This window comes from Ambystoma mexicanum, chromosome 4p (assembly GCF_040938575.1).
Source record: "Ambystoma mexicanum isolate Mex_15411 chromosome 4p, UKY_AmexF1_1, whole genome shotgun sequence".
Classification (NCBI taxonomy): domain Eukaryota; kingdom Metazoa; phylum Chordata; class Amphibia; order Caudata; family Ambystomatidae; genus Ambystoma; species Ambystoma mexicanum.
In genome coordinates, this window is record NC_090927.1 from 443,089,736 (window position 1) to 443,113,582 (window position 23,847).

General features: G+C 46.7%; 1 protein-coding gene across 2 annotated transcripts in view; it reads right to left on the minus strand.

The window, feature by feature from the left end:
* GREB1 (growth regulating estrogen receptor binding 1) overlaps nucleotides 1-23,847 on the minus strand; it is a 627,979-nt gene that overhangs the window by 299,860 nt on the left and 304,272 nt on the right. For both annotated transcript variants that reach the window (XM_069605957.1, XM_069605956.1), the window contains exons 8-10: nucleotides 22,575-22,688; nucleotides 15,045-15,227; nucleotides 10,698-10,883 (exon numbers count right to left, since the gene is read on the minus strand). In XM_069605957.1, the coding sequence (XP_069462058.1) occupies nucleotides 10,698-10,883; nucleotides 15,045-15,227; nucleotides 22,575-22,688 (483 nt within the window). The remainder of the gene's footprint in view (nucleotides 1-10,697; nucleotides 10,884-15,044; nucleotides 15,228-22,574; nucleotides 22,689-23,847) is intronic.

Genomic DNA, 23,847 nt, shown 5'->3' on the forward strand with positions numbered 1-23,847 from the left:
TCAGGCCAGCGGGTTCACGTATTACTCGCACGTGCATAACACGATGTCGAGGATTGACTACTTCTGGGTGTCGGTGGGATTGCTGGGGAAGGTCCAAGGTATAGATTTGGGCGCTATCACTATATCAGATCACGCTCCGCTAAGCCTGGATATCCAGATCCCAGGTAGAGGAAGGTGTCTCTGGAGATGGAGACTACCTCCAGACATTCTTGGGGAACGCGTGTTGGGAGGGACAGTGGGGGACAAAATTAAAATATATTTCGACCTAAATGACAATGGAGAAGTACATCTGGGGTCTGTCTGGGAAGCATTCAAGGCAGTAATCCGCGGGCACATAATAGCCCTAAAAGCCACCAAGGACAAGCAGAGCTACGAATGGGAAAGAACACTGGAAAAGAAAATAGCGGACATTCATGGGGAGATGGTAGTTAATCCCACAAGAAGCCTCAAGAAGGCGTTGAAGCACGTGCAGGGACAACTAGACATGCTCTGAAACAAAAAAGCAGAGAGATCCCTACTCCACCTAAAGCAACGATTCTATACTAAGGCCAACAAGGCAGACAAATACCTAGCGAGACAACTCAGAGGGAAACAAAACACATTGGCAATTTTGAAGGTTAAGGATGCTCATGGAGAGATTCAAACAAGCAATAGGGGCATAGGGGAGGCCTTCAAAGCCTTCTACAAGGATCTCTACGCGACAGAGCACCCGAACGAAGAAGAACAAGACAGGTTTCTACACTCTTTCCCCATCCCAACAATAACAGAGGAGGACAAAAAGTTGCTGGACTCCAGGATTACAGAAGAAGAGGTCCATAGTGCAATAAAGGGGCTCCCGAACAATAAGGCACCAGGTCCAGATGGCTTTACGGCCCCCTTCTACAAAAAGTACGCGGACTCCCTTGTCCCAGTACTAACAAGGCTGATCAATTCATTCAAGGACAGTGGAAACATAACCCCATCCATGAACTAGGCGAAGGTCCTAGTGTTCCATAAAACAGGCAAAGATCCCGTTCTCCTCGGCTCGTACCGCCCCATTGCCCTGATTAATTTAGACGCAAAAATATAAACCAAAGTACCTGCCGCCAGGCTGTCACCCCTCCTCCCCTCCCTAATCAACACTCATCAATCAGGCTTTATCCCTGGCAGACAAACACACGATAACCTAAGCAGAATAATCCACCTGGTAGAAAAGATAGGCTTCACTCACACACCAGTGGTACTGCTCTCCCTAGACGCCGAAAAGGCTTTTGACCGGGTAGAATGGTCCTTCCTATTCAGAACGTTGAAAAGCATCGGATTTGGAGACCACTTTATTAATCTGGTAAAAGGGGACTATAACTGCCCATCGATAAGAATAGCAATAAACGGGGATGTAACGGACAGGGTCGAGATATCAAGAGGCACGAAACAGGGTTGTCCCCTTTCCCCTCTTCTTTGTGCTATTTTCTTAGAGCCTCTCCTAATTAAAATCAGGGAAGCGGTAGGGGTCAAGGGGATAGAGATGGCGGGCAGACAACATAAAATTATTGCATACGCGGACGACATGCTGTTGGCTTTGGAGGACCCAGAGAATTCCCTAGTACAAACCCTAAAAGAATTGGAAGAATTTGGGGGGATTTCAGGTCTAAAAATAAACAGGAAAAAGTCAGAAATTATGCTCTTAGCGGGAGACAAAGGGGCTCTGGGCAAAGTGGCGGGTATGCTAGATCTAAAAATAGCAGAAGAGGGTATCAAGTACCTGGGGGTGACACTTACGTGTAAGGTGGACCTGACATACAAGAGCAATTATCCTCACCTGCTGGAAAGTGTAAAGAAGGATCTAGACAGATGGTCCCCACTTCGGGTCTCATGGTGGGGTAGAATCCAATCAGTAAAAATGAACATTCTTCCCCGGGTGCTTTATTTTTTCCATGCCCTCCCTGTGACAGTGTCAAACTCCTTCTTTAAATCACTGTCCAAGGCTATTTCGATGTATGTGTGGAACAGGAAACCCCCTAGGGTTGCCAGGGCCATCCTGACGGCTCCGACCAGGGCAGGGGGCCTATCACTCCTGCACTTTAAGAAATATTATCAAGCTGCACAACTCTGGGCCCTGAGGGAATGGCTGGGGGAGGACCAACGTACCTCTTGGGTAATGCAAGACAGGGCGGTAGCTAGTACCCCCCTGGAGGACCTAACAACACAGACATCCGAATGTTAGCATTAGTGAGGTCATGAAAACCACCATTAATGCATGGGACGATCAAACCAGGAAGGGAATCATGACCACTCCTTTGGCCCCCTTTACACCCATATGTCGAAACCCACTGTTCCCACCGGGATGCGCCTCCGGAGGATTTGAAAAATGGGAAGATTCAGGATGCAGGAAAATCGGAGAAATGATACAGGATAAAGAATTAAAGTCATTTGCAGAATGCAAAAAAATTTGGAATCTGACAGACGGGTATAAATATGAGCAAATAAATCACTAGATCACCACCCCGGAAATATTTCAGGCAGCGGCACGGGATCTAACACCTTTTGAAAAATATTTAATAACCAATCCCGGCGACAGAAAACTGGTGTCAACACTATACCACTTCATTAATACACCAGAAGAAGAAATCAAATGGACATACATGAAAATATGGGAGGGCACGCTGGGGGAAGACATTTCTAGACAGCAGTGGGAGGAACTGTGGGTTGGTATCCCAAAACTCACCCGGGCGGTCCAGACCAGGGAAATGTGGCTCAAATTCATCACGCAATGGCATTATACTCCAGAGAGGGTCAAATCAATGTATCCGGAAATGTCGGATCGCTGCTGGAGAGGGTGCCCGGAAAAGGGCACTTGGAGGCATTTCTGGTGGGACTGTCAGGGTGTAAAGGGCTTCTGGAGGGAAGTGCAAACGGAAATGGCAAAAATGTTCCCAGATGCAGCCCAAATGGGGGAGCGGGTGTGGCTGTGCGGATTTATGGACCTACAGGCCAAAAGACTCCACAAAGCACATTGGAGAAGTTTCATGGGCCTAGTTACTGCGTTACTGCAGCCTGGGCTACAATTGCCCAAAATTGGAAAAACAAGACCAGCCATTAGTATTTACCTGGATACAAAAAGTCTGGCCTCAAATGATAATGGAAAAGATAACATATCACCTCCAGGTTCTGAAGAACTCCTTCCCGAAGGAGTGGGGGGCAGTGCTGGATTACTTGAAGTCAGACTATATAGAACAATGGTGCCCGCACAATATTAAAATCTCAGACATTTTCGGCGGATATACTTCCCCTGAAAGTATAACCGCAAGTGAACCTACTCTTCCGAGGGGTGGAGGGGGGGGGGGTTGATTGGGAAATTAATGATTTGATGTTATGTTTAAGAAAACAATAAAAATATGTTATAAACCAAAATGCTGTTTTTCTAAATGTGCCTGTTCTCATGTCCCTTGAACCTGTACAGTATATGTTTGTCTGCATTTAAGTGCTCTGCTTTCAGAATCGAATCTAGGTGTGCCTTTGGGACCTGCACAGTATATGTTTGTACTGCATATTAGTGCTCTGCTTTCTAAATCGAATCTAGGTGTGCCTGTGGGACCTGCACAGTATATCTTTGTACTGCATTTCAGTGCTATGCTTTCGAAATCGAATCTAGGTGTGCTTTTGGGGCCTGGAAAGTATATGTTTGTACTGCATTTTAGTGCTCTGCTCTTCTGTATTGTTTAATAACCTCTACAACCCTGTATAGCTGGGCTCTTGTTGTTTTATTGTGCTGGTCTCCTCTGCTCCTGTTGGCCTCTAGGCTGCCTGGTGAGTTCTGCCAAGCATTTCAAAACTCTGTCCCTCTCTCTCCCCTGTGTACATCTCTGATCCTATCCCCCGCCTCGTCCCTATGGCACTCTCCATCCCTCCTATCTATTCTAACTGCTTCTCCAACACCTTTCCTCCCTCTCCCACGAAGTCTGGAAGGAAGAAACTTAAGAAGGCTCTCCTGATCTCCAACCCTGGTCTTCCCATAGCCGACACCTACATCAATGCTTCCTCCGGACAGACTGTTACTGACACTCTCTTTGCCGTTCTTTCTCCTGACCTATGGACTCCACTTATGGTCTCTGTCCTCTCCCCTTTCTCTTCCTCACTCATTAATGGTGGTACCAGATGGGAAGTGCTCTTGGCACGCTTCCCATCATCCAGGTGCATCATCAAGGTCCATCGAAATGGCACTATCGTGGCCCAGGGTTCTCAGCCCAACCTCCTCCTTCTTGACAGGCATCTACCATCTCTTTTCAACTTCTCCTCCCTCCCCCCTACCGTCTTCCATCCCCTCCTTTCCACCCTCCGGTTGGGGTACCCCACACATCTACCCCCTCAGAAAACATTTAAAGGGGGCAACCAGCTTCACATAGCTACACTCAACTCTCGCTCCACTGTCAAGCACTCTAATGACATCTGTCTCCTCCTTGAAGACATTGACCATGACCTCCTTGCTCTCACTGAGACGTGGTTCAAGGACAGCTCTGTCACTGTTTTTGACACTCTTCTCCCGAATACTACAAGATCCTGTCCAATTGCAGACCCACATGGTCTGGGTGGCTGAGTGGGTTCCGGCCAACGTCATTCACCACTCAATCCCACTCCTACTTTGAATGCCTCGTCTGTAGGCTGTCCGTCTCTCCTACCCTCTCCCTCACTGTCACCACTATCTACACCCCTTGCCCCCGGACCTACCACCCTCTTTCTCTCTTCCTCTCTCGTGTCCCCCCCAAAACTTCTTTCCCTTGGGGACTTCAACATCTGTCTCGACTCCCCGGATTTGACCACTGTACTCTTTTGTGAACTCCGTGACTCTCTTTTCCTCACAATTCTTCCCTCTGGCCCAACCCACTCTGCCGGACACACCTTTGATGCTCTCATCTCAACAGACATCCCTCTCTCCGACCCTCTAACAACTCTGATCTCCTGGTCTGACCAATGCCTCCTCCCCGCCAACCTTGAGCTCCCTGGCCCCCTGACAATGCCTCTGCCCGCACTGCCAATCTCCTTCTCCGTCATTCGACCAATGAAGCATGTGTCAGTCGCTGCATTTGCCACCATCTTCATCCCTCCTCCCTCCCCTACGTTTGACTCTCCTACTGACTCTGCACTAGCTAACCTCCATCTCTCCATCTCCAACACTCTGGATATCCTTGCCCCTGTCATGAGGATCTGCATGGAGCCTGCCTCGAAATGCAACTCTTGGTATGACTCCGACTTGGCAGACTTGAAACGCAAGTGCAAAGCTACTAAGTGGAAGTGGCAGGCCTCAAGTACATCCTCTGACAAGCTGGCCTGCCACCTGCACCAAAGGCAATATCGTCTCACCATCCAATCCAAGAAGAGGGCTCATGTCGAAGCCTGCATCACTGGGGCCACCAACAACACTGCTGAGCTTTTCAAAATCTGGAACTTACCATTCCTACTGCAGTCTACTCCTCTCCTCCGCTTTCTCAGGCCCACTGCATTGCACTGGCCACCCACCTCTCTTTCAAAACTCAGGACATCTTGTCCTCATTGTCATCGATTCTCCTCCACGACCCCCTCCCTTCTATTGCCTCCTTTTCCCCCTCTATCCCTCCCATACTGTCCTCCTTCTCTCCCATTGCACTGGACAAGATCTCTAGAGTAGTCCGCTCTATGAAAGTCTCCTCCAAACAGGTGCTCCCCTGCTCTTCTAGAACTATGAAGGGCAACATCTCCTCCCTCGCTCCTTCCCTGGCTGACCTCTGTAATCACTCCTTTGCCACTGGCTTTCTCACAACCCCTCAAGCACTCTCTTGTGCACCCTCTCCTAAAAAAGCCATCTGCAGACCCTTCATGCCCTATCTCTATCGCCCCTTTCTTGGGCAAACTCATGGAGAAACTGGTAATCCCCCAACTGCCCCACCACACTAAATTAGCTGGCTGCCTCCACAACCACCAGTCTGGCTTCAGAGCATCCAGAGGCACGGAAACTGCTCTCCTGAACACTGTGAAGACCTACTCTCAAACCTAGTCGCAACTCTCCCTCTGTTCTGATCCTCCTTGATCTTTCTTCTGCCTTTGACACAGTCAATCATGCCATCCTCATAAATTGTCTCTGTGATACCCTTGGCATCATGGACCGGGCACTGGCATGGCTGACCTCCTCCCTTTCAAATGGACCCTCCCAAGTGCAACTGGCCCATTTCCTATATTCAACCTCATTCTCTACCGGTGACGTCCCTCAGGGCTCTATCCTATCGCCATGGCTTTTCAATATCTACTTAGCCCCTCTGGCCCCTTTGATCTCCACCTTCTCTCCTCACTTCCAATGCTATGCTGATGACACACTGCTCTCCTTTGGCTTCCATCCTCTACCTCCTCTCCTTCCTCTCTCATACCTGACTGCCATTCAGGCGTGGTGCTTTGCTCGTGATCTCTGGCTTAATGCCAGTAAGACAGAGATCCTTCTCATTGGGGCACCTGCTCCCTCTTTCCCCCACCCTCTGGCCACCCTGCTTGGGCACCTGCCCTCACCTTCCTGTGAGGCTAAAAACCATGGGGTCATCTTTGACTCCTCTCTCTCCTTCTCCTTCTCCCTGCACATTACAGACCTTGCCAATAAGTTCAACTTTCAGCTTCACCTCCTCAGAGGCATTCTCCCTTTCCTCACCTTCCCCCAGAAGCTGAATGTCTCCAGAGCTCTGGTCCTCTCTAGACTGGACTACTGCAACAGCCTCCTCCTCAATCTGCCTCTTTCCTCCCATTGCCCTCTGCAACTAATCCAGAATAGGGCTGCAAGAATTATCCTTGGACTCAAGCCCAGGGACTGCATCTCTCCAGCCCTAAAATCTCCCCACTCGCTCCCGATGAACGCAAGGATCTAATTCAAGACCCTTTGCATCATCCACAGGGCTGTCTGGGGAATGGGACTCTCTACATCCAGCTTTCTCTCCTTAAATACCCCCCTGCTAGAGTCCTTCGGTCCTCTAGCTCCAACTCTCTGCAGGTCAGATGTTTCTCCAAGGAGAGAGTGAGAGCTAGATCCCTCTCCTCGGCAGGAGCCTCCCTCTGGAATGGCCTCCCTGCCCCTGCACACTTGAGCTGGATCTTAAGTTACAGAAGCTTCTCAAGACTGTCCTTTTCTTCTCCTCCTTCACTCTCTCCCTACCTTGCTAATATCCCTCTGCCGCTGAGACTGTTGCCTGGTCTCTTAGGAGCCTTCGGGGGCCAGGGCCACCCTTGATCAGTCTCCCCCAGCATCCCTAACCAGCACTTGGCTACGGGCACCCTTTCATGGATTAGCCTTAATCTGTTCCACTATGTCCACTGCACTTTGTTTTCCCACTCCCACTTATCATCTGGCCAGGTTTTGAGTCGTTTCCTGAATTTTAGGTGGTCCTTTCTATTTCGTATTTCTTTTGGGAGGGTGTTCCAGATTTTTGAGAGAAAGACGATCCCTCAGGTGTTTTCCTTGTGCATGGTTTTGGTTCCAGGCGGATGTCAACCTTTACCCGTCAGACTTACCTGATTTTGGTGTCGCTTGCCAGACCTTAAATCTATGATTTGCCAGTAACATGGATGGAATACGCGGACGATGTGATCTTGGCTAATTTAACGCCTTTAGGTTTGCAGAGATTAATAGACACTACTACAGACCCTGCTGTGAAAAACAAGCTTGTCATCAATGTAAAAAAGTCAGGGATTATCCACTTTGATAGGCGTAGCGTTGAACCGTATCGCTTTGGATCTTTTATTAACAGCTGCAAACGGAGCCCTGTAAAAACTGTGAAAGATCTGGGAGTTCATATTTGTGCTACAGCAAATGAAAAGGTAATAGTGGACCAATTTAAGGCTGAAGCTGAGCAAATTGCCTATCAGGCGAGGAAAATCCACACTTTTTTGGCAGATTTACTATTCATCCACTAATTGAATTTTATAAGTTATAAGTTGTCCCGGCTCTACTGCATGGTATGGAAGTGGAGCATCAGTTGAGAGACTTTAATTGGGACTATCTTGAGGGCCAAATCTGGAAGAAGGTGCTTATTTTTCCTTTAGGAATCCCCATAGCCTTAGATTTGAACGATGCCTGAGCAAGCTTAGCTGTGGTACAAAAGGAACACTTTATCATTGTTTTACAAACTATTACTACCTACTCCATAGTCTTTTTTATGAGAATTTAAATGTGATAATGTTGGGCAATAAAACCCCAGGCTTGACAGATTTTAGATTTTATGCTGAAGGCTTACTGAAAAACATACACTGCACTAATAATGACTTGAGTACCAGTCTTCCATTGATTAAGAGAATACTAACTGAACATGATTGGATCTGTACTATGGAGAAAATGAGACCTTAAAAGCTTTATCAAAGTTTCTCTATTTTAGATAAGCCACTTGGACAGCTGCCTGCTTATCTATCTAAGTTCCCTATTAGGTATTGGAGAGATCTGTTTCTCAGATTCAGACTGAATATTATTCCAACTCAAGAAATTCAGTCCATTGGCAACAAGCCGGCTGTGATACCAAGAAACTGGAATTTCTGCAATATGATGGGCGGAGTACAGACCTTAGAACATCTTTTATTAAATGCCATGCATTGCAGAAGCTAAGAAAGTAAAGTTTTGAGCGCTGCGTGTATGACGGGCACTGGTTAAGCTCAGAGCACTTTTGGCAAAGAGCAGCAAGTCACCAGGAGACAGCCCTAACAATTGAGGTGCTAACATTTTTAGCTAAAATTGGTAAACTAGCAAAAGCGGCAAATTGTGCATGTTACTTTAAAAAGGTGTCAGCGACATTCATGGTTAATGTTTTAATATGATTTTTAAAATGTACATGGTATTGAGTATAATGAATTGTATAGTTAATGAATGGTGTTTTTGTATTTTTGTATGCATGTGAAAGGTTGTTAAGGCAATCAAAGGACATTATTAATTAAAAATGAATAACAAAATAAACCTTCACTTCGGACGCCAGGGTGTAATGTGGTTTGGCTGCACACCTTACAATATATACGTTTGTAAATCTTCACTACACATTCCAGGAGGCAATGCTTTTTTTCTTTCCACCTCACAGTGTGCAACAGCTATTTACATACAACTATTGCAATCTTCAATGCTCGTTGATACCAGCTCGGGGACCTTCCCTACTGCTTACAGTTTGCACAAGGATACGACTTTGTGCTTTACAATATTCAAAGTGATGGATCCCTTTCTTGCTGATATTCAGTGTAGCTCCCAGAATGCAGCCCACTTCGGATTCTCTCCACACGAGGTGCAATGGTTGCTGCTATGCACTTGGAAAACTTCCACTCTGGTTTCAGGACACAGAAGCAGCTTGGCTTGATTCTTTACAATATTCAAGGTTTGGTGATGGGGTGTGAGGCCCATGACAGCACATTCCACGGTGCAACTCACTTTTGTTTCCCTCCTTACAATGTTCAATAATTGTGGGCATGCACTTGTGAACCTCCACTAGAGGCTCCTCAAGAAAGGTGCATGGCACTCTGGACATTTCCTGCAGTGATGTGCAAGGCGTGATCACACTCACTTGTCAATAATACCCATTCCCCTTTACAGTTTCTCCCTCACTACCAAAGCTTAGGATCTCAGTGTTGGCGAACTGTCGCTGAGCCCCACAATACGCTTGAGTGTTGTCATCGAATGGCTCTGTGCATATCCTTCCCAGAGGTTGAGATTAAATGTTTTTTGCGGTCTTTCAGCAGGTTTTATTCATCAGCATCTCTCCTACGCTCCAGCAGGTAGTCCTTGCCAGTCGTCAGCCTGGCTACTCGACTCTGGCAGGGCACTCTTTCTTTCTTAGGCAAGCTGCTTTCAACATCCTTTTGTTTCCTCAAGAAATGTCTGCACTGATGTTTCAGTTTGTGGCCTGTTGCTGTAGAGCCGCAAAGCTGCCCAGGGGATGATGGATATGGTAGACAGACTTCAGACATGTCTGTTTAATGTACAGCAACTGAATTACTTCAGGAAACCTAGCCGCCAAACTTTGTACATTTGGAAAGTCAAAATTCCCCAGTAGCAACACTGGCCTCCTGTTCTTCCGGTAGCGACAACGAGATGCTGCCGGTAAGCAGGGCACCGACTGACCCACTAGAGAATGTGCACAACTGGAGGAAGGACCATGTCTTGTAGGCGGGGCACGATGCAGTTGCACTCTTCGCAGACAATACTGATTTGATATCAGGCGGATACAGTTTTCCAATTGCCTAAGCTCAATTAGGAAAGTAGAATTGTTCATCTCGACAAATCTTGTAAAATTGTTTGGCATGGCTTCTTTGTTGTGAAATCAATGCCAGCCAATTTCTAAAGTTAACAAAATGTGGTGTGGTTGGGCAGAAATATGTAAAAGAAACCCTGGGTTTCGATGACTGTCACTAAGGTAGTTTTCTTGACTGAAAAACAAGACAAAGATGTTGTCCATACGGATGTCACATGTTCCCCAGTTGTGGCACTTTCTGAGGTGTACATACAACTAAAGACTCTCGATTACCCACCACACATGGGATTCAGTATGACATTTCTTTTTTCAAAAGGGTCAGGCGGATATCCTAACATAAAATCAGGATGAGGCTCTAAGGAAAGCTACACCGGTTCCCCAACAATTTTCCAGTGAAAAACGTGCAATGGAAAGATCAGCAGAGCCTGTATCACAAAGAAAAGAAACCCTTTTTGGAAGATGATATTCAACTAGAAAAAGAACTCTTACCCAACTGGACCAAGTAATAGACTGTGAGCAAGAGTTGCATTTCCTCCGAAATTGGCAATACCGCCGAGCCACCATAATGTTCATAGGCTTTCGGTATACACTGCGAGTTGCAGTAGCAGGTGTGCAAAAGGGGGCTCACGATCACGTCATTTAGGTTCCCACAAAGGTAAGGGAAGTTTCCGTGGCCTGCAAGGGGAACAAAAAATCATGGCATAGCCAAAGTCATTTCTTTTCATAATTATTGGCATGATGAATTGCACACGTTTCCAGGATGCACATCTTAAGCTATAAGTGGGTGTTCACAAATCAGAAAACACAGAAATGTATTGATTGTCAGGGTGCGATTTCCTTTGGCAGAGTTACGTATGCTGGACACGTCAAGGGTACAGATGCCCTTCTCTGAGGAAGAGCAACAAGAATGTGCCAATATAAGAAAAAAGCAACAGAAAAAAACATGCTAGCATGTATATGACACTTGTATACATATGTTCATGTCTTGGTGTCACCATAACAATATTTGTATGCATTACTGGGTGACATTTGAGAACATGAGCACAAATACATAGGAAAGCAATGTAACCTGCGCCTTCCTTGACCTGTCAGCGGCCTTTGACATGGTCATCGTCCAGTTGAGCCAATGGGCGTCCTTACAGAAAAGATGACATACACATACATTTCATTGTGTGATTTGATATTTTTCCCCTGGAGTCCGTTGCTTTGCTCCCTTTGCCCAGATGTTGTGGATTATATAAACACAATGTGCTGCTCTTCCTTCCATTTTGTTTTCAGACTTGAAAAATGTAAGTCCTTTACTCGAAGATTAGTGAGGGTGGAAGCACTTAGACTACCATAAATTAGAATGGCTTCCAAGTTTTTCAGAATTACATTTGATCTCTTCCTCTTATAAAATCGTTTTTAATTTTTTTTGTGATCTGTCTATGCTTGTTACGTTCTCATTGAGACATCCAGAAAAGGTTTTCCACTCAAGAACTTGAAAACCTTAGCTCTACTTAACTGGGCTATTTAATCCTAAAGAATCCTGTGAAGTTATTGTGGAGAATATCTGTAAGTCTCTAATGGGGAAGTGTAATAACATGGTACAGACTAGAGCACTGTCATGCGATAGTGATGACTAGGCCTATTTAAAAAATCTGAGCGGGTCTATGTGATAATGTCACCTGGAAAAAGTTGCCAGGGAGGGGACTTGTTTCCTGCACCCCCCAAAAGCCTTCCACATACTCTAGGGCAGGTATAATTTACTATTACATACTCCAGTCGTAAAATATTTGGGGAAAGTGCTTGATTGTCTTGGGAGTGCAAATGTGGGGAAATGTTGCCCCCTTAAGGCCATTTCCCAGGCGACTGTATCACTGGATACCATCTGAGCTACTTTGAGCCCATCTAGATGGTGCGCCATGCCACATGATCGGAATCTGATTTAACCTTCTGACTTAAGGAAGGCTTTATACCACTAAGAAGGATTTCATATTCTTAATATGTTCTCTGTGATAAATCCTTGTCCATGGCAAGACGCTCATAAATAATTGACAATGCATTCAAGTATAATTAAGTTTTTAATCTAATGTACACCGGCGGCATAGCTTTCTCCTCATTTCCGTGTGTACAGTGTTAAACAATGTCATGTTTGTGCAGATACTACAAGGCTCTCACAAACTGGTTCTGCGGACTCTTCATGGGAAGTTGCTATTTAGGTTTGCAGTGCCTGAATGTTCCATACATTCAGAAATCCGCACAATTCATCCAAAGCATTCCACTCAAATGCAAGGCCAAGGTATCTGGTGCCTCAGAACCCTCAAAACCAATGGCCTGAATCATTCAGCCCCTGGAGAATACCTTAGAAGTGACGTGTAATTCACAAACGTGTTCATTCAATGATATATTCCTAGATGCGAGTAAAACTCTGGCACCGAAGCAGTCAAATGTGAATTTCATGCAGGCTGCTTGCTCTCTCAGGGCTTTAAGTGGTCTGGGGCTAGCCAGGGCTCAGCAGAGGCATTCTCCAAATATTGCCCTTGAGCCAGGGCTCTACAGGGCTCGCCTAACTGACTTGACCGACCAGATTTCTTTCACTGTAGCAATGTAAATAAAAAGAATAGTGGCAATAAGGCTCTTCGCCAGGAGATGCCACTACCCGCAATGTTTAAAATCACAATGTCAGTTAAAGACACATGGAGTTCGTTTGTTTTCAAACATGTAAGGGAAATTATGAGAGTATGCACTGCTTGATTTTTGCAACACATTGTATTGAAAGTATTGTCATTACAATGATTTTAATTAGTCGAGAAGAATCAATAATCTGTCAAAAGAACTGCAGGGCTGCATGCCACGCTGATATATTTTGATTTCAAATGTTATTTTAAATTTGTATATATTCATTTGACCAATAATTGTACAGCACATGAATTATACGCAATACATTGTTAAAGGCCTATCATTGCTCGCATGAAAGGGTCTGTCTGGTCCCTCCTTTATTTACATAGGCCCCACCTCTTTTAAAGCTGTACTAGCTACTTGGGATTTGGAGCTGAGCCAGACCCCCTGCCCAAATATTGCACTGCAATGTGTTAGAGCCCCCCATCCCCTCGATTTCCAATCCCACTTAAAGCACTGTGCTCTCACTCTGTTTCCATTAGGCGCCAGCCTCTGAAAGATCCAGAGAGACCCTCGCCTCACCTACCATTCCTACGCACCCAACTCACTGACGAATCTCCATGGCTGTGAAGATAGTCACCTGGTTAACCTTTGACCTTGCCGTGGACCGTAGCAAGCAAGGTCAGGACCCAAGAACGCTCCTGGATACTTTCTGAAACCAAATGCTCTATGCTTAAGACTGAACACAACCTTCACGAGAAACAGCCAGCACGGCTTTCCTTCGCCAAACAACCCCAGTTGGGATCATTAGCAGATGCAAGGCAAACATTGCAGTGCTTATTCCAGTCACTTCTAGAATCGGGACGACAGACCGACTACACCTCATCACAAGCGTGCACAACCAACCCAATGCACAAACATTTACAGAACCTGCCCGTTGCCGTGAAACGATCGCCGTAGTGGACAGTGATGATGGCGAATCCCCTTCCCACTTCCGGGTGCACTATCACACATCACACAAGCAGCAGTGCCTCTGATCTGCTGATTCCTGGAATTAATCTGAAGGCAGAGACAGAAATCTGAGGATACTGCGGAATCACGGCATTTTATGGAGAACTGGTTAACATCACACTAGGCTAAAAACTACACAGAGCTGCGTCTGCTTGTCGCATGTATACGATTGTTTGGCACACTTTCGGACATGATTCCTGATCTAACCACTAGATGGGAGCAAAGCACGTGCATCTAGAACTGATCCAAACAGACTGACCTATATTTTAGTAGATCTGGGCAAAGACACGAAAGGCAGACATGATGTTATGTTATGTTAGATTGACTTATACCGCGCACCATTACCATTTCCATAGTCTCCAGGTGCTCATGATGTCTGATGTTTGCATTTTAGAGTTCATGATACAGGCAACGTTAATAGTTCCATGTGACTTTTTTAAACATATCATTTGCATTTGGACTTTTGTAAGGTCATTGTATTTCTCCTTTTGTCCTTAGCAGGCGGGAGGGCTCGAGGGAGGGGGTGATGAAAATACCTTCTCTCTGCTTTGCACACTTCCTTGCCACCATTCCCTAATGTTTATTTTTTTTAGTTTTGGCTATTAAGTGGCAGTGCCAACTTTAAGCCAAAATGATTACATTAGAGTACAGCTCGGGAGAAATGGCATATGAGGAGGGACACAGAGCTTGAAGCTGTTTTGTTAGTTGCCCATCCACTGACTGCCCAGGACCACGCTAATCTTTGAGCCTCTTTAATCAAGCCTTACAATCAAACTGTGCTCTTGAAGTGCATGCTGATGTTTTTTCAAAGCAGTCTTCCAAGAGTTAATGACTTAATTAGAGTTGTAAACCTGCTACAGGTGTAATAAAAACGTCTAAACCAGGACTGCCTTCAGTCAGTGATTTATAACCACTATGTGTGTCCTTTACTGAACGCCTGTTAAAAACAAGCATTGGCAAGGCCAACAGTTTTGGCTAGTGTATAAGTATTAGGCATTTGTCCAGAACTCGCACCATTAAGCACCTGCTACCATCGTTTGCCAGTTAATACCTCTACGGCTGTGCCTGGCAAATGCCTTTCCCATGACCACACACAAGCCCAAGCTGTTGGCATTTCCACTGCTTGTTTTACTTTGTACCCATTTCGCGTTTGGTTAGTATTTTCTTGACTAGACGTAACTTAGAGGGATGTCATCGGGGAAAGCCTTATTCAGGCAAACTTACCTTTGAAAATGACAGGCTTGCTCGTGCATTGCTGAAGTAGGTTGTCAGGCACCACAACAGGCTCCCCGGAGGCAATCATTGGGGAGGGTAGAGATGCGGCAAGAGCCGGATGTTGGGCATAAGGCGCTCCTGTGCCCTCAATGGCAAGGGATGAATGCGGTGCGTACGGGGCGCCAGTACTCTCTGGAAGCAAGAGACAACATTACTCGTAGACAAACACACGGCAAAGTATGGAAAATGTGACCCCTGGTGGACTATAATGAATAATGGCCCTCAAGAAGACCAGCCCACCCGTACCCTCGCTCTCGATGCCTTTAGCATTGTGCCACACTTAGTTCTACTCCTGGTTCCAAACACCTGGGAATGCAGAGTCTCCTCTTCACCTGGCCTGTCCTGTGCTGAGTTCTGCTCTGCACACCCTCAAGCGCCCCCTGCAGACTGGGAGGCACTGTTTCACACATTCTGAGTGTGACTTTGTTGGGTCACACTACACGAAGGAGTCCGTCCTTAACACAAACCCCCACCCTTGTATGACAGTTTTGATGAGTCCATTGGCGGCCTGATTTACAAAGCGTTTTCCCCCATTGAAAAAAGCGTTTGTAAATCAGGCCCTGCGTATGTATTTCTTGAAATCAACCGAGAGAGAGGACCCAACTACAAAAAGGCATCTATCAGCTTGTTGCAGCGCTTTTTGTTACCTTTGAAGGCTGGGTTCACAAGTCTTGTTTCAATAATTTAGCACACGCTTTTTATGGCCTGGGAATTACAGACTTTAGTGCCAGGTGTTGTGGTTTGTTCGGTGTCCAGTCAAAGGATCTAAAATAAAGGATCGAATGTCCTTTTGTTCGAATCCAAAAGAATCGAAAAAAAAGGGGGTCTCATGTTTTTTTAAATTTATTTATTTATATATGTTTTAAGTGTAGAATGCATAAAAAGGTTTTTATAAAAAAGAAAACGGGGGTGGAGGGCCCCTCCCCCCCATTAAAAAAAAATCGACCCTCTTTTTCCGTCCTTTTGGAGTTGGAAAAAAGGCATTCGAGCCCCGTGAACTTTCGGGAGTATTACAATCGGTTAAAGGTCTGCTGAGAGTAGCAGCGACAGCAGCACCGACACGCCCTGAGAGAAAGCAATGCCAAGACACCGTGGTCCCTGTTAGTGCTTATGTGCCCAGGGCCACATATTCATAGTCAGGAACTTGAATGCTAGGCGTATTGACAGGCGTTTGCGCTCTGGAGGCACTTTCTCAATAGTTAAAGTTCTTCTGCCACGCCTAGATGGAGAAGAGAGGCCATTCCTGGCAAGTTCTGCTATGGATAGGGAAGAGAGGCCTGGCAACCATTCCTGGCAAGTTCTGCTATGAATGGAGAAGAGAGGCCTGGCAACCATTCCTGGCAAGTTCTGCCATGGATGGAGAAGAGAGGCCTGGCAACCATCCCTGGCAAGTTCTGCTATGGATGGGGAAGAGAGGCCTGCTATGGATGGAGAAGAGAGGCCTGGCAACCATTCCTGGCAAGTTCTGCTATGGATGGGAAAGAGAGGCCTGGCAACCATTCCTGGCAAGTTCTGCTATGGATGGGGAAGAGAGGCCTGCTATGGATGGAGAAGAGAGGCCTGGCAACCATTCCGGGCAAGTTCTGCCATGGATGGAGAAGAGTGGCCGGGCAACCATTCCTGGCAAGTTCTGCCATGGATGGAGAAGGGAGGCCGGGCAACCATTCCTGGCAAGTTCTGCTATGGATGGGGAAGAGAGGCCTGGCTACCATTCCTGGCAAGTTCTGCTATGGATGGAGAAGAGAGGCCTGGCAGCCATTCCTGGCAAGTTCTGCTATGGATGGAGAAGAGAGGCCTGGCAACCAATCCTGGCAAGTTCTGCTATGGATGGAGAAGAGAGGCCTGGCAACCATTCCGGGCAAGTTCTGCTATGGATGGAGAAGAGAGGCCTGGCAACCATTCCTGGCAAGTTCTGCCATGGATGGAGAAGAGAGGCCTGGCAACCATCCCTGGCAAGTTCTGCCATGGATGGAGAAGAGAGGCCTGGCAACCATTCCTGGCACGTTCTGCTATGGATGGAGAAGAGAGGCCTGGCAACCATTCCGGGCAAGTTCTGCCATGGATGGAGAAGAGAGGCCGGGCAACCATCCCTGGCAAGTTCTGCCATGGATGGAGAAGAGAGGCCGGGCAACCATTCCTGGCAAGTTCTGCCATGGATGGAGAAGAGAGGCCGGGCAACCATTCCTGGCAAGTTCTGCCATGGATGGAGAAGAGAGGCCGGGCAACCATTCCTGGCAAGTTCTGCCATGGATGGAGAAGAGAGGCCTGGCAACCATTCCTGGCAAGTTCTGCCATGGATGGAGAAGGGAGGCCTGTTAAGCATTCCTTGCAAGCTCTGCCATGGATGGAGAAGGGAGGCCTGTTAAGCATTCCTTGCAAGCTCTGCCATGGATGGAGAAGGGAGGCCTGTTAAGCATTCCTTGCAAGCTCTGCCAAGGATGGAGAAGGGAGGCCTGGCAACCATTCCTGGCAAGTTCTGCTATGGATGGAGAAGAGAGGCCTGGAAACCATTCCTGGCAAGTTCTGCTATGGATGGAGAAGAGAGGCCTGGCAACCATTCCTGGCAAGTGCTGCTATGGATGGAGAAGAGAGGCCTGGCAACCATTCCTGGCAAGCTCTGCTATGGATGGAGAAGAGAGGCCTGGCAACCATTCCTGGCAAGTTCTGCTATGGATGGAGAAGAGAGGCCTGGCAACCATTCCTGGCAGGTTCTGCTATGGATGGAGAAGAGAGGCCTGGCAACCATTCCTGGCAAGTTCTGCTATGGATGGAGAAGAGAGGCCTGACAACCATTCCTTGCAAGCTCTGCTATGGATGGAGAAGGGAGGCCTGTTAAGCATTCCTCGTAAGCTCTGCTATGGATGGAGAAGAGAGGCCTGGCAACCATTCCTTGCAAGCTCTGTTATGGTTTAGAGAAGAGAGGCCTGGCAACCATTCCTTGCAAGCTCTGCTATGGATGGAGAAGAGAGGCCTGGCAACCATTCCTTGCAACCTCAGCTATGGTTGGAGAAGAGAGGCATGACAGCCATTGCTTGTATGCTCTGCTATGGATGGAAAAGGGAGGCCTGGCAACCATTCCTCGCAAGCGCTGCTATGGATGGAGAAGAGAGGCCTGGCAACCTGCTATGGATGGAGAAGAGAGGCATGGCAACCATTCCTTGCAAGCTCTGTTATGGTTTGGAGAAGAGAGGCCTGGTAGCCATTCCTCGTAACCTCTGCTATGGATGGAGAAGAGAGGCATGGCAACCATTCCTTGCAAGCTCTGTTATGGTTTGGAGAAGAGAGGCCTGGCAACCATTCCTTGCAAGCTCTGTTATGGTTTAGAGAAGAGAGGTATGGCAACCATTCCTTGCAACCTCTGCTAAGGATGGAGAAGAGAGGCCTGGCAGCCATTCCTCGTAAGCTCTCCTATGGATGGAGAAGAGAGGCCTGGCAACCATTCCTTGCAAACTCTGCTATGGATGGAGAAGAGAGGCCTGGCAACCATTCCTTGCAAGCTCTGTTATGGTTTGGAGAAGAGAGGCCTGGCCACCATTCCTTGCAAACTCTGCTATGGATGGAGAAGGGAGGCCTGTTAAGCATTCCTTGCAAGCTCTGCTATGGATGGAGAAGAGAGGCATGGCAGCCATTCCTTGCAAGCTCTGCTATGGATGGAGAAGAGAGGCCTGGCAACCATTCCTTGCAACCTCTGCTATGGATGGAGAAGAGAGGCATGGCCACCATTGCTTGCAAGCTCTGCTATGGTTTGGATAGCTGCATCTACAGGAACTCCTGCTCCGCTTACTGTATAAGAGGCCCAACAAGTCTAAGCCTTAGCAAAGCGCTTTCAAAGAGCGAAACACCTGTCAGCACCACTTGCTTATGGTGTGCACCCATAGCTATGGGTACATGAGCACCCGTAGGGAGACGCTGATTTAGTGTGAATACTCTCTCCACACCTCTAGCCTCACAGGGTACCGGCTAGCACCGATACATACCTGGAAAGCTACACCTGCTGACGGAGGAAGTGCGGCCAAGGCTCCTCAGCACCTCCTGCCACTGCGCATTATCATTGGTGTTTCAAGGGTTATAGAAAATCTGTCTCGGGGATCATGTTTTTCTGGCAATCCTTCCCGGGCAAACAGACAGGATGTGAAGTCAGCAGTGAATCCCGAACACCCATTCACCCATCGGCCAGATCCGGCCACGACTACCAGGAGCTCCCAGCCTGGAGTCTCAGGAAATCCCTTACCTTAAATGGCAGTACACTCGGGTCAGTCTATACGGCGTAAACACAGCCTTGTTGTGTACTGGACCTCTAAAACTATTGAGCCATTTTAAGGGAGCATGCAGAAAATTAGATTTGTTTCCCGAAAACGTCACAAAAAAGCACAAAGCTGCCAACAGCAAGTGAGTGAGACAACAAGCCGAGCAGATAGAGATGAATAGGGGTTGAGACAAAAGAAAGCCTTTGGGAAACCTAATCTGGCCATCAAAGGGCACCCAGAGAGCACAAAAGATGTACACCACCAGTGAGGCCCGGGACGTAGCAAAAGAAGGCAATGAACGAGTAAAATGTCAGGGTCCTCACACCATGGTGCCATTTCGAATATTCGATCTAACAGGCATGAAGACGGTGAAAGGGACACCAAAGATTACACTCGCTAGATGGGAGGGAGGGTTCCATTTGTAGTGTTCCTTTTAACTGGGTGTTGGTACCTTAATGTTGCCACAAGACTGGCTTTTGACAATCTCTACATCACGGTGTTAGGCCTGAGGTCAGGAAGCAGAGGGTCACTGATGAACCAAAGTTCTGCAGTCCTCATGTTGCCCAAAGTCCATTGAGTACAGCTCGGCCCAGAGAGCCATCATTGCCCCTGCCCCGGATGAGGTCCCCCCTTGTCCAACATGGGAGGCCTTTTGGCCATACCAATGTTTGACTACGTGCTGACTTGCCATCAGGTTATCCTTTGCTTTGCCCATGAATGGTGCCATCCTCCTTCCGATGCCTGTCTCTCTTTTTGAGGTACCTCCCAGTAAGCAAAGAGTTGGCATAGCAGGGGGGGATCTCACTTCCTCCTCGTGTGCTGCTCTAAACCGTATGGTCTTGTGGAACCTTCCCATTAGGTCACGGAGTTGGGGGAGGAAGGTAGTGGAGAACATGTACTTTACACCCCACCTCACCCCACACACACGCAAACCGCATGGCTTTAATGAAAGTCAACATGAAATCGGATACCTGTAGAAATAACTTACTTAAGCACTCTGACCAGAGTCAAGATCCAGAGGAGGCCTTTAGCCGCGGCTTTGGCAGTGACAGTCCTAGCTGGCTTTGCCTCTGTGTACCTAATTGCATGGTAGACGAACACTAAAATGAACCAGTTCCCTGAGAATATGAAGGGGACAATTTCAACCCGTACAAGTCTGCACCTTAGGACGTAGACAAAGGGGACCCTTCAACTTGTCACCAGCCTCGCCAGACACCGGCAAATGGAGCAAGAGGTGCAGTGACCCTAGGTAGGTAGATAATACATTTGTAGAGCGCAGTGCTCACCTCGAAGGAGGCATTGAGGTGCTGCCACCTCAGAAATCCACTGTCCTCCAGGCTGGTTAACATTTAGTTTGCAAACAACCAGGTCTTCAGGCGACATCTGAATTCTAAGTGGTTCGAAATTGACAGCAGCTGAAGTGGGAGGCCATTCCATAGATTAGGTGCCAAACAGCTAAAGTATTGGTCGCTCCAGTGCTGGTATTTGAACTTAGCCGTTTTCAGCAAATTGGCAGAAGCAAATTGTAATCGTCTGCCAGGACTGTACCGCACCAATCGATTACAAATAAAGGCCAGATCCTTGTGATAAAACGCTTTATGTACCTGATACACAGAGTCTTGGAATCTATCCTTATCGCCATAGGTAACCACTGCTCGTCTTTAGGGACAGAGCAGAAGTTCAAATGAAAGAAGTCTGGCTACGACATTCTGAATCAATTGCAACCTGATCCCTAACTTTGGCCAGTAGTAATGAAGCAACAGCCTCTCTACCTCTTCTCCACTCTCAAGTGACAGGCCAAGGGAGCCTCGCGAGACAGCTGCAGCAGCTGAGTGATCTTGGGGCACCACCAGCCTTCCATGGGCTGCAGCTGCAGGAGCATTCACCTGGGCACGCCACCCTCCTGGGTCTGAGACCAGGTGATCATAACTCCTTCTAGCTCTCATTCAGTTTCAGACAAGGAGGACCAGGACTCTTACCAGAAAGGCCTTTGTGAGGACATTCCCCTGGACACTGACAAGTATGGAGTCACTTTTGTGTTAATCTGGATAGTGATGTAGGCTTCAGGAAATCTTTGAGGGCCGCACTATCTAGTCGATGGACAAAGACGAGACTGTAGATATATTCTCAAGACTGAGCAGTATCATTCATGCTACCTCCGGAGTCTCTCAGTTCCACGGATAAGAACACTTTTCAAGTAACTGTGTGTTTGCAGATGTTTCTCCTAACACGTCTGCATGGTGTTTGAAGACCCTAGGGAGACTAAAGCTAAAGATGAGGAGTTATCTGTGAGCTCCTCCGTAGCCTGGGAGGGTTGCCTGGCAACCTGCTCCCCAAGGCTTTGGTCATGCAATGGGGGTACCCCCTTGTGTCCCTCCTGTGTGCAGAATCCCAGTCAATACACCATTTGGAACTGTAGTAGGCTTAATTACACAATTTTACAATGTCCGGGGTTTAATGAATGTTGGTGTCCCATTCCAAGTCGCTTACCCCCTCCATCTGCACCTTTTGGTTCAGCCAATGTGACAACCAGCAATCTGCAACTCCTGCAAGAAGTGTGGGGTCCATAACATTTGTAATCAGTGTTGTGCTGACCTCTTTCTGTGGAACAAGCATCCAACATTTGCGCTAACAAAGCTTGTAAAGCCTATCATAGGAGTACACCCTGAGACCAGCTAATCACCCATTCACGCCCAGATCTCCCAACTAACATGCTCTTTCTTTCTGGAGTCTCTGCACCTTCCCAGAGTCCGAGCCTGAGTCCTCCCAAACACTCATCAGAACTTCTGTCATGTGACTATCGCCAAACCTGGTCTCCTTCATTCCGCCGCAGAATCGAATCCCATCCATTCTGAGGCAGAAAAGTGAGCTACAGACAGCCCTGCCCTCATAATTCAATTTCTGCACCTCACATGCAAACTCAGAGGAGAAAAGCCAAGTTAAAATACGGCCTTATGGAAGTCTTACGGAAGGTAAGGTTATAAAAAAACTATGATTAAAACCTTTCTGCATGACATGTTTGTATTCTGTTATCCAATTTCCTATGCAGTATGCAGGGGAATATTTCATTCCATTTAGCCATTGGAATACAACCCCCAGCTTGCACGATATGTGGAGGCCAGGTTAATATCTGGTAACTTGTTTTAAAAAGATCCTTCCAAGGAAATAATTAAGGTTTCGGTAGGGGTTTCAAGTACTCGGTTGGCACAATCATAGTTTGCAGAACACTTACCAGGCTTGTTTCTGTTATTTGAGTTGAGGAGATTGTTTGTTTCTGTGGTTGTTGGAGATTCTGGAGACCACCCTTTGTGGCGCTTTTTTGGTGGACCAGAATTTGTTAAGTTACCTGACAAAAACAGAAACATTGAAAAAATGCTCAAAGGAGAAGACATACAAAAAGGTATCCAGTGATGTTACCGAGAAAAAAATACAGAATTAACTTTTACCGAAGAAATACTGAAAAATAAATATAGATGGGGGGAGGATAAGGGGTTAAATTGGGTTGGGTTAGAAATGTAGCGAAACGTGGGGTTTGGGAGAGGAACCCCCTATTTCAAAAGAAAATGGATATTTCTTTTTTTTCGGAAAGCGTTGATTCAGTAAAAATAACTTCAGTGACATCACATGGAACCATACAAAAAGCACAATCTTTACTGTTGCGATTGAGAGACCCAAACGTGAATTATAATGGATTAAAAACTTCCCTCTCATCGGAAGACACGCAATGGTGGGCAATGGGCATCTCGTGGGTGAGAAGGAAGTGTACAATGCAGTAGAGGACTTACACCACAATAGCACTGGATCATGCACGTTCCACAATCACCAAATGCAAAATAATAAGAATTTCGTTTTTCTCAGATTTTAATCTTTTATTCAATGCTCTTTTTTTTCTTTCCCTTTCAACGTGTGCACTTTATTTTATTCAATTTTCTTGAGATAAACCTTCCACAAAAGTAACACAATAACAAAAGGGTTCCCTCAAAACAGGCCATACAAGGTAAAAGGTATACTTGTCAACGCTTCTACATTATTAGCAAGCATTATATCATAAAACGTTATCAAGTTCAATAGAAGCACATACACAAACTGCCTATATCAACACTTACAATATTTGTTGCACCTTGTTTACAGATCAAAGATAGCAGAGAAGAGCAATAGTTTATTGTGCAATCTCTATAATCACTCACCGACCCGAGGCCCCTGTTACCAACTTCACTTTTAACTGGTCTAATCTCCCTTTGATGACCCACGAGGGTAATTCATGGCAAGGTAGAACATAACAAAAATTATATTCTGGATTATCAAATATGCCACAATAGGTATTCAATGATTTCTTGGAATGATCTTTTACCTAGTTCTATTTTGGGGACAGATCAAAGGACGTTCTTTTGACAATATTGAGTGGGCTCTCTTGATTGACTGTCTTTAATTGTGACCCACACTATGCTCAGAATTACTGCCAGAGATCCACCCTGATCCCTAATTAGGGTGAAAGCAGGTGTGTA